The sequence below is a fragment of the Musa acuminata genome, chromosome BXJ3-3 (assembly GCF_036884655.1).
Source record: "Musa acuminata AAA Group cultivar baxijiao chromosome BXJ3-3, Cavendish_Baxijiao_AAA, whole genome shotgun sequence".
Taxonomy (NCBI): domain Eukaryota; kingdom Viridiplantae; phylum Streptophyta; class Magnoliopsida; order Zingiberales; family Musaceae; genus Musa; species Musa acuminata.
In genome coordinates this window covers 1,798,289-1,811,050 of record NC_088351.1, presented here as the reverse complement: position 1 = coordinate 1,811,050, position 12,762 = coordinate 1,798,289, and the positions used below count along the sequence as shown (strand labels likewise).

The following is a 12,762-nucleotide window of genomic DNA, read 5'->3' as shown; positions in this document are numbered from 1 at the left end:
TTTACAGGGATGTATATGTCATTTTGAGTTTGATAGGGGTGTATATGTCAATTTGAGCACACAAACTAAAACTTAAAAGGGTAAATAGAGTAATAAGTAGATTTGAAGGGATATATATATGACATTTTCCGTTCTATATATTTCTTGTTCCCTCGGTCGTACGTCGATGATTCGAATCTCGCACGATGAAGGCGGGCAGAGCTTTTCCGACATGCCTTCTTCTTCTTCTCCTTGTGGTCATCTCGCTGGGCTTCGCTGTCTCGGCCGACGGCCTCGTCAGGATCGGTCTAAAGAAGAGGCCGCTGGACCAGAACGGCCGTAAGTATGGCCTCCCCCTCCACCGAGATGGTCTCCGCCTCGATCCTGGCCTGGACGGACCCGCGGGGCCCGATGGCGGCGACGTTGTCGCCCTCAAGAACTACATGAACGCTCAGTACTTCGGGGAGATCGGGATCGGCTCTCCGCCGCAGAACTTCACGGTGGTCTTCGACACCGGCAGCTCCAATTTGTGGGTTCCGTCCTCCAAGTGCTATTTCTCGGTAAGCCATCAGTTTAATCTTCTTTTTTCTTGAAGAGAAACATGGAAAGGCGAGATTTTGCTCACTTTGGTTGCGCAGGTGGCCTGCTATTTCCATCCCAAGTACAAGTCGAGCCAATCGAGCACGTATCAGAAGAATGGTTCGTCGTTCTTCCCCTTTTTCTTTCGGTAGCAGAATTTGGTGGCATGTTAAACCCACTTGTAATCTTGCCAGATAGTCCTTTTCCCCCCAAAAATTTGGGTTCGCCTACATAAATTATTTTCAGCTGCTTATTTCTTTTGCAAGTAACTATCCTTCGTTCAGAAGAGAAAATTCGTCAAATATTTTCTCATTATTTAATCATCCCTTTTTCAGTTTTTGTCTCACATCCGAATTAACTTACCTCATTTTCAATTCCTAGATATGTATCATTAGAACAGGGAGGAGTCAAAAAAATTCTACTTAAGTTGACGCTACAATGTTTATTGATAAAAGTATAAATGCAAAATAGGAATGGGCTTAGTCCAAAATAATGTCTTGCAGCAAATTAGTAGTGCACATGCCATATAATTTATATACCAGTTTAGTGAAAGTGCAAACTATGGATTCAAGCATTTAAAACTCATAAGTTAGAACCATTATAAAAAAGAAGAAGAAGAATTTGATAGAGTTAAAAATCCCAACAAAGATCTAATTGGTCTAATATAGAGGGGGCACCCCTGAAGGAGAAAGAGGAATGATGTATATAATCCATGAGAAAGTAATGTCTACTGCTTGATAGAAGAAATAAAACACAATAGGTCATCTAAAGTTATATAGGAGAGGTACGTGAAACGATATTCAAATCCTGATTATAAGGCTTTGATTAGAAGTCGGTAAAAGAATTCAAAGAATAATATGATTTTTCGAGAGAAAAAGAAAGAAGAATATCACCTTGTTTTTTTGCCTTTTATATCTATTACTCGTCAGATATGTGACTATCCGTGTCTTGAAAATTTTTGATACTATGAAATTTAAACTTTTCACATAGATCATAGTGCCCAATTCAATGATATTATTGTATCTTTTTTAAAACTATTGAACATTTTCTTCTACGTTAGAAGTGATCTATATTATTTTTGAGAAAAATATTATGTAAAAGAATCGATTGCATTCATTACCATTTTCTGGGATGTTTAATGGACAGCTTCCATTTTATACAACACTTGGAACTAATTGTTTTTTGTGTTGTTACCAGGGAAGTCTACAAATATTCACTATGGGACTGGATCAATATCAGGTTTCTGTAGTCAAGATTATGTCACAATTGGTGACATTGTTATAAAAGATCAGGTCTGGAGCCTGTGGAATTTCAATTCAATGCTATTGTGTATGACATTGTTATTTAGGATCAGACTTGGAGCTTCATTATCTGATGCATTTTACTTTATGTAATGAATAAGACAAACTAATAATCCTTCTCATTCAGGTCTTTGTTGAAGCCACTAGGGAGCCAAGTATAACATTTTTGGCTGCAAAATTTGATGGAATTCTTGGACTTGGATTTGAAGAAATCTCAGTTGGCAATGTGACACCTATATGGTACTCAACACGTTAGCTAACGTTACTCTGATTATTGTATGAATGATGTTATTTTCATTGTTACAAGAAGTTTTGGAAGTCATTTCTTTATATTTGAGCTTATATAAGTTGGCATCTCTCTTATTAGCATAAGCTTTTAGGAGAAGTGACCCACCTCTGCGTATACTAGTGGTACTTAAGTTTGTCATGGGTTTAGATCCCGATGCTCCATTATATCTTTTCCTTTGATCTTTCCCTGGATCCTCTTGTATTCATCACTTTTCTTTTAATTTTTCCAGTGTTGTCTACCCATATATAGGTCCTTCTGCAAAATCTGTAGACTTTTGGCTTGCATGTTTGCCTTTTAGTTGGGATCATTGCCAGCATGTTTTGCCCAGATGCACACCATTTGTAAAGCTCATCACTGTTTGGATTGCACTTGGGTCCCTGACTTCAATGTGAGGGGGATACCCTTTCTTTAATCTTTCCCAGCATGTTTTATGCATATATGGGTTTCTTTCCAAGTCTATTAACTTTTGGCTTGCACTCGTATGTTGCACTTTAATCTTTGGCTTGTGTGTTAGGAGGGATGTTAAGTTCATATTTGTCACTCTATTTGTGCTTTATGACTAATAATTAACAAAACCACACAAGAGCAAGGATATATCACCATCACAATATCTATCAAGGTGGAAAAACCCCTATGAGTTATAAAACCAATAACCATTATCACACAAAGCTAATATTTCATTTGATGTTCCAAATGGTATTAAGAGTTAAGATAGTATATCTACTGATAAGTAACAGATGACTAGTTCAAAAATTGTTTGTTGAGGCTTAATAATATCATAGGCAATTTTTTTAGCTTGTGTTTCTTGTAATATATAGCTCGATACTGGTATAATACCATTTATTATTATATTATATTATTTGATGTTATCAGGCAATGCATGTTTAGTGTCTGGTAGACCAATACCATACCAGTCCATTAGGTAAACTGATATTAGACTGACATCCAAATCCTTGGTTTAGCCTTTATAATCATGTCATCATTAGACTCTTTTGTAATGGCTTTTCAAAATTTATTTTATGACTCAAGAATTTTAGTTTGAACCGGGCTGCGTGCCTTCATGTAATCGTGCCATGGCAGTTCTGACTATTTTATGGTATAATCTGGTCAATTTTTTTGCCTATTTTGATTGACCCAGGGTGCTCTCTGAGCCATATCATGCCTATAACATGCAGAAACACATTGTATCAGATATTTAAAACACTATCATGCATGATTTTAAAGTTTTGAACTCTTAAACATTAAACATTAAGCTGTCATCTCTTGCAAGGGTTATCTTAATTGTCATGTTCTCCAATTATCATGGTTCTGGTTGATTCTGTGTAAAAATGCTGGAACAATGAAAGAAAATTAGCTTTATTTTTTTGTTAAACAGGTACAACATTGTCAATCAAAGTCTTGTTAAAGAGCCTATTTTCTCTTTCTGGTTCAACCGGAATGTAAATGAAGGGGCAGGAGGTGAAATTGTTTTTGGAGGGGTTGACTCACAGCACTACAAGGGCGAACACATTTATGTACCTGTAACTCAGAAAGGTTATTGGCAGGTTGGCTTTGCATATCTATATTTGATGACATCCGTTATTTTTTTCCCTGTATCTTCTATCTGATCCAGAAGTTTTCACTTGTAGTTTAACATGGAAGATGTCCTTGTTGGAAGTCAAACAACTGGTAGTGCAATGAGTTTTCTATATTCTTTTTTTATTATAATCTATTTTAATACAGAAAGAAGTCTTTCTTTTAACTTTTTTGACTTTATATCGTATTTGATTTCAGGATTTTGTTCTGGAGGTTGTTCAGCAATTGCAGATTCTGGAACTTCATTGATTGCTGGGCCAACAGTAAGTACTGAAAGAATTACATGTATATCCAAAATTTCTCTTTTTTATTTTTAAAATTTGTTTTTCATGTATCCCATAGTTATATCACATCTTCCTGATAGAGCATGCAAGAACTGTTGCTCTTCCAGGAAGCTATGTCCCCTAAGCCTTTCGAAAAAAAATTTGTGTCATATATGCCTTTCTTACTGTGATACTTCAAAATGCTACATTTACCAAATAGACCTTTTAGGAAAGATATTCCAAAATCTTGCTTGTAAGGAACATAAATGCAGCATGCAGTTTTCCATGGGCATAAATACATTTGATGGAAGGATGTAAGTCTGGGCCTTATTATAGTTTGTATGTACAATTTCTCTTATAACTTTTGATCCATGCACATCCCATCTAGTGTTTCTGCTATTTAATGTAGTGTCTTTTTCTTCTTTAGACTTGTAGTATTTGAGAGATGATAGTTTTATCACGTAAGTGGCACTTTAATATGACTTGTCTGTTGAGATACAATGTAATATGTGCCAGGCTGGTTGAGGCCAAGTCATGAGATGACCTGGTACTGTACTGTAGTAGGCCATTCGAAGCTCATCCCATATTTTATTATTGTCTTCTGTACTTGACCTAAAATTTCAAACCTTTAGCCTACGACCATCCATGGCCCAATATGACTTGTAGTGTTTGAGATATGTTGGTTAGGGTTCATGTAATTGAACTTTGATATGACTTGTATGTTGAGAATCTTGAGATGCAATGCAATTTGTGCCAGTCTGGTCGAGGCCAAGTCATGAGATGACCTGGTACTATACTGTGGCAGGCCATTCGAAGCTCATCTCATATTTTATTTCTGTCTGCAGCACTTGACATAAAATTCCAAACCTTTAGCCTACCACCATCCATGGCCCAATATATTTGCAAGCAACTCTAAACTTTGTTCTGCTACAGAATTGATTATCTGGTGTACTGAAACCAATGGCATAAATTGAAGCTAAACATTATCATAAAATTCTGATTAAAGAATAGAAGATATACATTAGGAGTGAACAGATGTTCAAAATCTGACAAAGTCCCAGAGAGGCGTAGAGTGCTTTAATTAATTTTCTGCTATGTTGTTGTAACTTATTCAGCAAGAAAGTTCCTAGCTTGTCATTAGATTAATACCTTCGGAGTTTATTCTGTTCTTCGAAATAGTCTCAGATAGGAGGGGCTATTTCTAACATCACATCATGTTGTCTGACTGATTCTGTTCTCATTATGCACTTATTAGGTCTAAAGTCGTTATCCTTATTCACTGTCATTGTCAAAATGGTGTAGCTAACAAGTCCTTGGAAAAATTCTTTTGCAGACTGTTATCACTGAGATTAATCAGAAAATTGGAGCTTCTGGTGTGGTTAGCCAACAGTGCAAAGCTGTAGTTGCACAATATGGTGAAAAGATTATGGACATGTTACTGGCAGAGGTTGCTTAAATTGTCCTCTAGATATAAATATTTTTAAAGAAACTTTCATCTATTTATCAAGTGACAACTAATTGCACTGACTTTGGCTTCCAATTACAGGAAGAACCATCAAAGATTTGTTCTCAGATTGGTCTTTGTTCCTATAATAGTACTCAAGGAGCTAGGTAGTGTTAGCAACATATATATCAAAGGAAGTCTCAGCATTTCTTTTAAATGTTGTCATGTCATGATCAACAAAATTTGTGTTTTACTTTCTTTTTACTTGTATTTGCAGTCTGGGAATCAAAAGTGTGGTTGACAACAAAGTTGAGAAATTAGCTAATGGCCTCAATGATGGTGGCATGTGCTCCTACTGTGAGATGGCAGTCATATGGATGCAAAGTCAGCTCAGGCTGAACCAGACACTAGAGCAGATTTTGAGCTACCTCAATGAGGTGAAGTTGCACCTGACAACACTGGAATTTGCTTGTTGTCTAGTATAATTTTCTGAGTTTAATTGCAGTTATGCAAAAGAATACCAAGTCCCATGGGTGAATCAGCTATTGACTGTGATAGTCTCTCCTTCATGCCTGTCATCTCTTTCAACATTGGTGGAAAGAATTTTGACCTGACGCCAGAGCAGGTAGAGTCTTATTAATGACTACTGTTGAATAACATTTTTGGAATTTGTTTGTCAAAAAGCATTACACCACCAATCAAATTGAAATCTGTATTTACTATTTTCATCTTTTTTTGTTAAATCATATTTTGTGTTCTGAAAGAAATATGGTGTTAGTATTTGCTGTACACCAGCATAACTTAGGCCCACATGCCAAACACATTATTTCTACATCCAGCTTAAATGTAAGGGGAACACTATAACTTTTGCATAATGCTTGCCTCCTTCATAGTAACCTTAAGATTTTGAGGAATAGTGGTTCTCCCACTAAGAATATTGATCACTCCAGGAATAGAAGATTTTAGATAATTTAAAATGAAAGCCCCTAATCCTACTCCAGGAATAGTGGTTCTTGTGAGGTTTGATGATTCCAGTTCATTTCATGGACCATAATCCTACTCCTAGAGTGTTTTTAGACTTGGTGATTGGTTTATCTCTCAGCTAACCAGCATAAGCAAATCACAATCATGCTGCTGCAGCAAGGATTTGTCTCACTTGCATCTAATGCTTCTAGAGCAGCTGACTGAGATGGATGACGTATAAAAAGATTGAATGACCTGCATCTGACATCCTTTTTTGTTGTTGATAAAGGTCTACATCTAAATTTTGGTATCAATAATAAATGTGGAATAGTGGAATGCTATTTCTACTCAATTGCTTTGGATAACTCCATCCTATTACTACCATATTCCCACAGATAATGAATGCTTTCTATCTCAGTGGTTGGTGACCTGCTAACATTAATCTCAACAGTCTGATAAGATGCTTTTGATAAATGAACTTAGAGATGACAGAATGACCTTTTTTCCATAGACTAGGTTTCCTATCTTCAGGCTTTAGAATATGCCAAGATCATTTATATCTCCTTGTTTTGTATCAAGATTTATGTTTCATCGAATTGATTGGTTCTCATATATGGTCAACAGAATTCCTTATATTGCTATTAATGTAGTTCTTAAGGCCATTCAATAAGTGTCTTTCTAGGTGATAATTTGTTCCACTGTTCCTTATAGAGTATCCCTGGAATTCTCGGATAGTTGCAGATGAACTTTCATTCTCAGATAGTCTGACAGCCTTGTGTCTGGCAAGCTATGGATCCTTGAAAGCGTTAATTATCAGAAAAATAAGAGTAAAAGGAAAAAAGAAAAGAGAAGGAAGTCATTGTATCTGGCAAATACTGGAAACAGGATTAATGCATCATTCATCAAGCCATGTATTATCCTATTGTACATTGCTGTTGATGTTATCTAATTTAGTTCTCATTGGCTGCAGTACACACTTAAAGTTGCTACTGGAGGTTCTGAACAGTGCATCAGTGGATTTACAGCCATTGATGTACCTCAGGGTCCACTTTGGTACATCACCATCTATGTGCCCTGTGTTAGATTGCCTGTGAGATAGCGCGATCAGTTTCTAATGCATGTAATTGATTCTTCAATTGCTGCAGGATACTTGGTGATGTTTTCATGGGGGTGTATCACACGGTGTTTGACTATGGCAATCTCAGAGTCGGATTTGCAGAAGCAGCTTAAGGTTAATTATTGTCTTAAAATATATTATGCCACTGTATTATATATATATGGCTATCCATGCTTGTAAAAATTGATTCCTAGCTTGCCTTGTTATTTTTGATGTGTTTGGGTTTGCCATTGATCCTGCTTACTGTAATTTCACTTCAACTCCTGTCATCCTGCTTAAATCTAGGGAGAATATGGTATTGTTATGGACGTATGTATACATATTGCTTCTTTGGGAGCATGCTAAATCTTTGTTCTCGATCATATTTAATTTGGATTAGCGACCAAAATCATGATGATGCATGAAATCTTTTAAGAAGACTTGCTGTCTTTGCTTGTTAGCCTAAGTCAAATGAATTAGTAGTTAAGAACTGATAAACCCTATAATTGTACCAAATGGAAAACAAACATAAGAGAGATAATGATTTTTTTTGCCTTTTCTTGATCTGTGATGGCTCTCAAGAAACTTGTAATCATAATTAAACTGCCTGATTTCATTCATGTCTTTATGGTCATAGTTTTCTTTGTTCTTCTGTCCCTCCATATCCATGGTTCATGTTACGTCACAAGGATGATATTGGGAATTCTATTTATAGTGCTTAGTAAATTTTTTTTAACGTTATCTACATTTAATGGAGACTCGTTATATGATGATCATAAAATACTATTATGTTAAATAGATGTCAGATCAACATGACATATAAGAAAATTATTTTTCTATTAATATAGTTAATACTCTATGATCAATGACGACGATAACGAAATTAACATTATAAAGGGAAGAAGGTCTTTTTGACAAAGTTTTTTTATATGGATACGAGAGAATTTTATCTTCAAACAAATCATCTTATAGGACGAAGCTTTAAGACTCAAGTCAGTCGGGTCGATTATAAACTCTTCTAACTAATCGAATATAAAGAGGTTAATTAATTTTTTTTATAATTAATATATTCATAATTAAAATTTAATTATATTTATAATATATTTTATCTAAATAATATCATATAATCTAACAAATTTCTGCGGGACCTGAGTTTTTTATTCATGTTTCATATCTATATATTTTTATGACAAAGTTAACGACCATCACATGCTGTTTTGACTTTTCCCCGTGGGAACGGCCGGGTTCACGCGATATCGCTATCATCAGAGTCAAAGTCTTTGACCCATGCACCCATTGGTGGCGTAGCATTCAAGAAATGATAATAATGCAGGCAGGTGTCTGTGAGGAAGTCTGAACCGATTCCATAGAAGAAATCCATCCATCATCAAATCAAACTCTTTCCTCAGAAAGAGTCAATAGAATAGCAAGAAAACACTGTGTGAGCTCTGCAGATGATGATGATGATGATAAGATGGCAACAAATGGCGTTCCTCAGAGTTCCCCTCGCCCCGCCGCAGCCTTCGCTGTCTCCACCGCCACCGCCCCGCCCTTCGACGTGACTCCTCCATCAGGGTCAAACAAGTGGAACGTTCGAGATCTCCTGTTTCGCCCCAGCCAGGGTCTCACCTTCACGAGAACCACCAGAGTTGATGTCGTACCGTAGGGTCCAGCATTCCCGAGGGGGCCGTCCCTGCTTCCTGTCCTTTCCATCGCACGGCAAGACGAAGTGCAGGAAGTCAACGCTTTGACCCATACTCCCGTTCAACGAAAAGCGGTGACATGGACGCAAGTGGCCGCCGCATTGAAGCGGTCCGCGATCGAGCGTTGACTCCCGAAACCGTTTGGAATGCCTCCTTGTCTTTTGATGCGGCCCGTCTCTCTTACCTTCTTATGATTGCAGAGAACTGCGGGCCCAACTGTCGGATCTGACGCACAGCCTGATGTCATTGCAGCTCCGCCCGCGGCCCCTCCTGTTCTTATTGCCTTCTCCCCTCTCTCCGGACCAAGAATTCGGGCCTACGACGCTCGTCTCCTCCGCCTCGGTTTCCATCCTCCTCTTCCTGCTGCTCAACCTTCAGTTCGTCTCGTTTGATTCGATCCACCAATAGCCATTTCATGACACAGAGTTACATGGATAGAAGGGGTGGTGGTGCAGGAGTGCTCACCTTGGACACGTCGGCGCCTCTCTTCCTTGCTTCGTCCTCGAACTACGTCGGCACCGGTGGTGGTGTTTTGAAGCGCAAACAGCCAACGGACTCCAGCGACCATCACTTGGGCACCGGTAAGATCGAGTTCCCGATCAGCCTAAACGCCCGGTCGCATGCCGAGATGGCGGAGGAGGCGCTGAGCAGCAATCCGGCCGTTGCGGATGAGAAGAAGAAGAATACCAATGAAACAAGCATGGTAGAGCAGGTCGATGATGAAGATGACAAAGAAGGCAGGAACGAGGTCAGGATTGTGTTGCCATCTGATTCATTTTACCTTTTTCTTTCGTGCAATGAACCAAATGGGGTGCTCGATTCAGCTGGCAGCCATGCAAGTAGAGCTGGCGCGCATGAACGAGGAGAACCAGAAGCTGAGGTTACTGCTGAGCCAAGTGAGTGCCAGCTACAGCGCCCTCGAGATGCATCTGGCCACCCTGACGCGACAGAGGCACCAACGGAACAACGAAAGCTGGAAGGCACGCGAGGTAATCGAGGTTATGGGTGCAACGGTTGACGCCATGAATCGCGACCGGGGACGAGTCATCTTCCCCAAGCACTTCATGGAACTGGGTCCGGCCGCGGAGGAGGACAAGCCGTCGAATTCATCGACTGCCAGCCCCGGACGTTCGTCACCGCCACCGGACAATCTTCTGTACAAGAATGATGAGAACCTTGACCCAAGTTGGAACACTAACAAAGCTCTCAAGTTAACGCCCACAAAGACTGCCGAGCAGACGCCAGTGGCCACCATGAGGAAAGCTCGCGTTTCTATTCGAGCTCGATCTGAGGCGACCATGGTAATTAAGTTCATTGCATTTTGTACTGATCTGTACCTTCGATTACAGTTACCGATCTGCTGAGCGAAGCTAACGGTGTTGTAGATTGCGGATGGATGTCACTGGAGGAAGTACGGGCAGAAGATCGCCAAGGGAAACCCATGCCCGAGAGCTTACTACCGATGCACCATGGCTACCGGTTGTCCTGTCCGCAAGCAAGTAAGCGCTTATTACTCGTGGTCTCGTCTATGGTGATTCCGACTGATCCCCTGCTTGCTTCTTCGATCAGGTGCAGAGGTGCGCCGACGATCGTTCGATCCTGATAACGACCTACGAGGGGAATCACAACCATCCCCTCCCACCGGCCGCCATGGCGATGAAGTCGACCACCTCGGCTGCGGCGTCGATGCTCCTCTCCGGGTCGATGACCAGCACCAATGCGCTGATGAACTCGAACTTCCTAGCCAGCACCGTTCTCCCGTGCTCGTCGAGCATGGCCACCGTATCAGCGTCCGCTCCCTTCCCGACCGTCACCTTGGATCTCACACAAGATCCGAATCCTTTACTGTCCAAAAGGCCACCTGCCACCCAATTCCACTTCCCCTTCCCCAGCGGCGGTGCTCCGCCTCAACCACAGTCCCTGCCGCATGTCCATGGCCAAAAGCTACTCAACCAGTCGGCATTCTCGGGGTTCCAAACGTCGCCGCAGATGGCCGCCTCCCAGTTACCACAGCAAAGGGCACAACCGGCCGTGCCGCCGTCACTGACGGAGGCGGTGAGCGCCGCGACGGCAGCCATAACGGCCGACCCAAACTTCGCCGCCGCGCTGGCCGATGCCATCAAGTCCGTCATCGGCGGTGGCCATCGGCCGCCCGTCAACAGCAGCGATAACATTATGTAACAACAGATTCAACTACGCGCATACATTACAACTTTTTTCTTTGGATTTTTGGGTTCTTTTTGTTATTTTTACTCCATTCAACCATACAATGAGTGCATGTGAATCAAAGATCGTCTCTTCTTTGTTTCCAGTGGAATAAAGACAACCCCTTGATTTTTTGACTTATTTTTATTAGCAAAGATATTATTTAAACAATAAATAGTGATAAGATTAATATCTTGATAATATGTTATAATGATTTTAAATCATAAAATTTATAATAATATATTATCATAATTATATTAATATCTTAATATCAACTGTGTGATCATAAATATTTTTATTTATTATTGATTGAAAAAATTATGTAATTATTATATTTTATAATCTCTCTGCATATAAACTCATACATAATATCATTAAAAATTCAAGTTAGTTATTTCTGGTATCAAAGTCATAATTGCTCCAACGAGTTTTTTTTTTATCTTCTCTTTTACTATTGTTGTTTTATATCTCATTTTTCATCAAGATAGTATTACAATTTTTATTGAGTTTTATGCTCTAACAAGCCTATCTTTCTTGTAAGCTGTATGGATCTTTTCTTCTTTGACTCTTCGACATGATCGACAACATCTCTTTAATTAGCTACTTATCTCACATCATTCCTAATTTCTTTACTCATAAAAATACTCTTATCTCTATTAATATTATAATCCATGCTTTTTTTCAAATTGACGCTCATAAATTATACCTCGTGGTGTATTCAATTTTATTTTCTTTCAGTTATGATGTTATGGGTTATGTAGACGATATTATCACTTACGCTTCACAAATGATTAGAGAGAATAATATTGAAGTTGTTAATCATAAACATACTTTTTGGATTTATCAACATCATCTTCTTAGAAGTGCTATCAGTGCCTCTCTCTCCCCCCTCAAATTATTCTTTATGTAGTCTTTACAAAATTTTTGTATAAGATGTGATACAAACTTGCAACAATGTATGTCAACCAATCTTATAGTCTGTCTCATGTAACTTCGAGAAACTCTCTTGAGACTCTCTAACAGTATAATATTTATTTCTAACTATATATAGGCTATCAAAATATTAAGCAAATGTACTTGCTATGTCTAACGCACCTCTTGATGATAAAGAAATTATTTTTCACATATTAAATAGTCTTGGTTCATATTACAAGGAGATATTAGCTACTATTCGTGTCATATTGTGATAATCTTATATTTGTTAAAGAATTTCATGATTAGTTTTCTAACTATAAAGCTTATCTTAAGCAAGAGTTGTTTCTATTACAGTTAATTTTGTTAAGGAAGCTAATACTAGCAATAAAGGTAAAATCCACAACTAGCAAAATAATTATCCAAACTATCATTTTGGAGGCAACACGTAAC

General features: G+C 38.8%; 2 protein-coding genes across 2 annotated transcripts; both read left to right on the top strand.

The window, feature by feature from the left end:
* The first annotated feature begins 147 nt into the window (after positions 1-147).
* Positions 148-7,874, top strand: LOC135634248 (aspartic proteinase oryzasin-1-like). Its single transcript, XM_065144590.1, has 13 exons — positions 148-539; positions 618-678; positions 1,756-1,850; positions 1,987-2,099; positions 3,524-3,692; positions 3,777-3,816; positions 3,922-3,986; positions 5,320-5,433; positions 5,533-5,597; positions 5,708-5,867; positions 5,936-6,055; positions 7,364-7,446; positions 7,539-7,874. Exons 1-13 carry the CDS (start codon positions 186-188, stop codon positions 7,621-7,623), a joined length of 1,524 nt encoding a protein of 507 aa, XP_065000662.1. The 5' UTR covers positions 148-185; the 3' UTR covers positions 7,624-7,874.
* A 1,644-nt stretch (positions 7,875-9,518) lies between these two features.
* LOC135632414 (probable WRKY transcription factor 31) lies at positions 9,519-11,413 on the top strand. The gene is made up of 4 exons (XM_065140976.1): positions 9,519-9,940; positions 10,017-10,493; positions 10,578-10,691; positions 10,762-11,413. The coding sequence occupies exons 1-4, from the start codon at positions 9,608-9,610 to the stop codon at positions 11,371-11,373; spliced, it is 1,536 nt and encodes a 511-aa protein (XP_064997048.1). The 5' UTR covers positions 9,519-9,607; the 3' UTR covers positions 11,374-11,413.
* Positions 11,414-12,762: the final 1,349 nt, after the last annotated feature.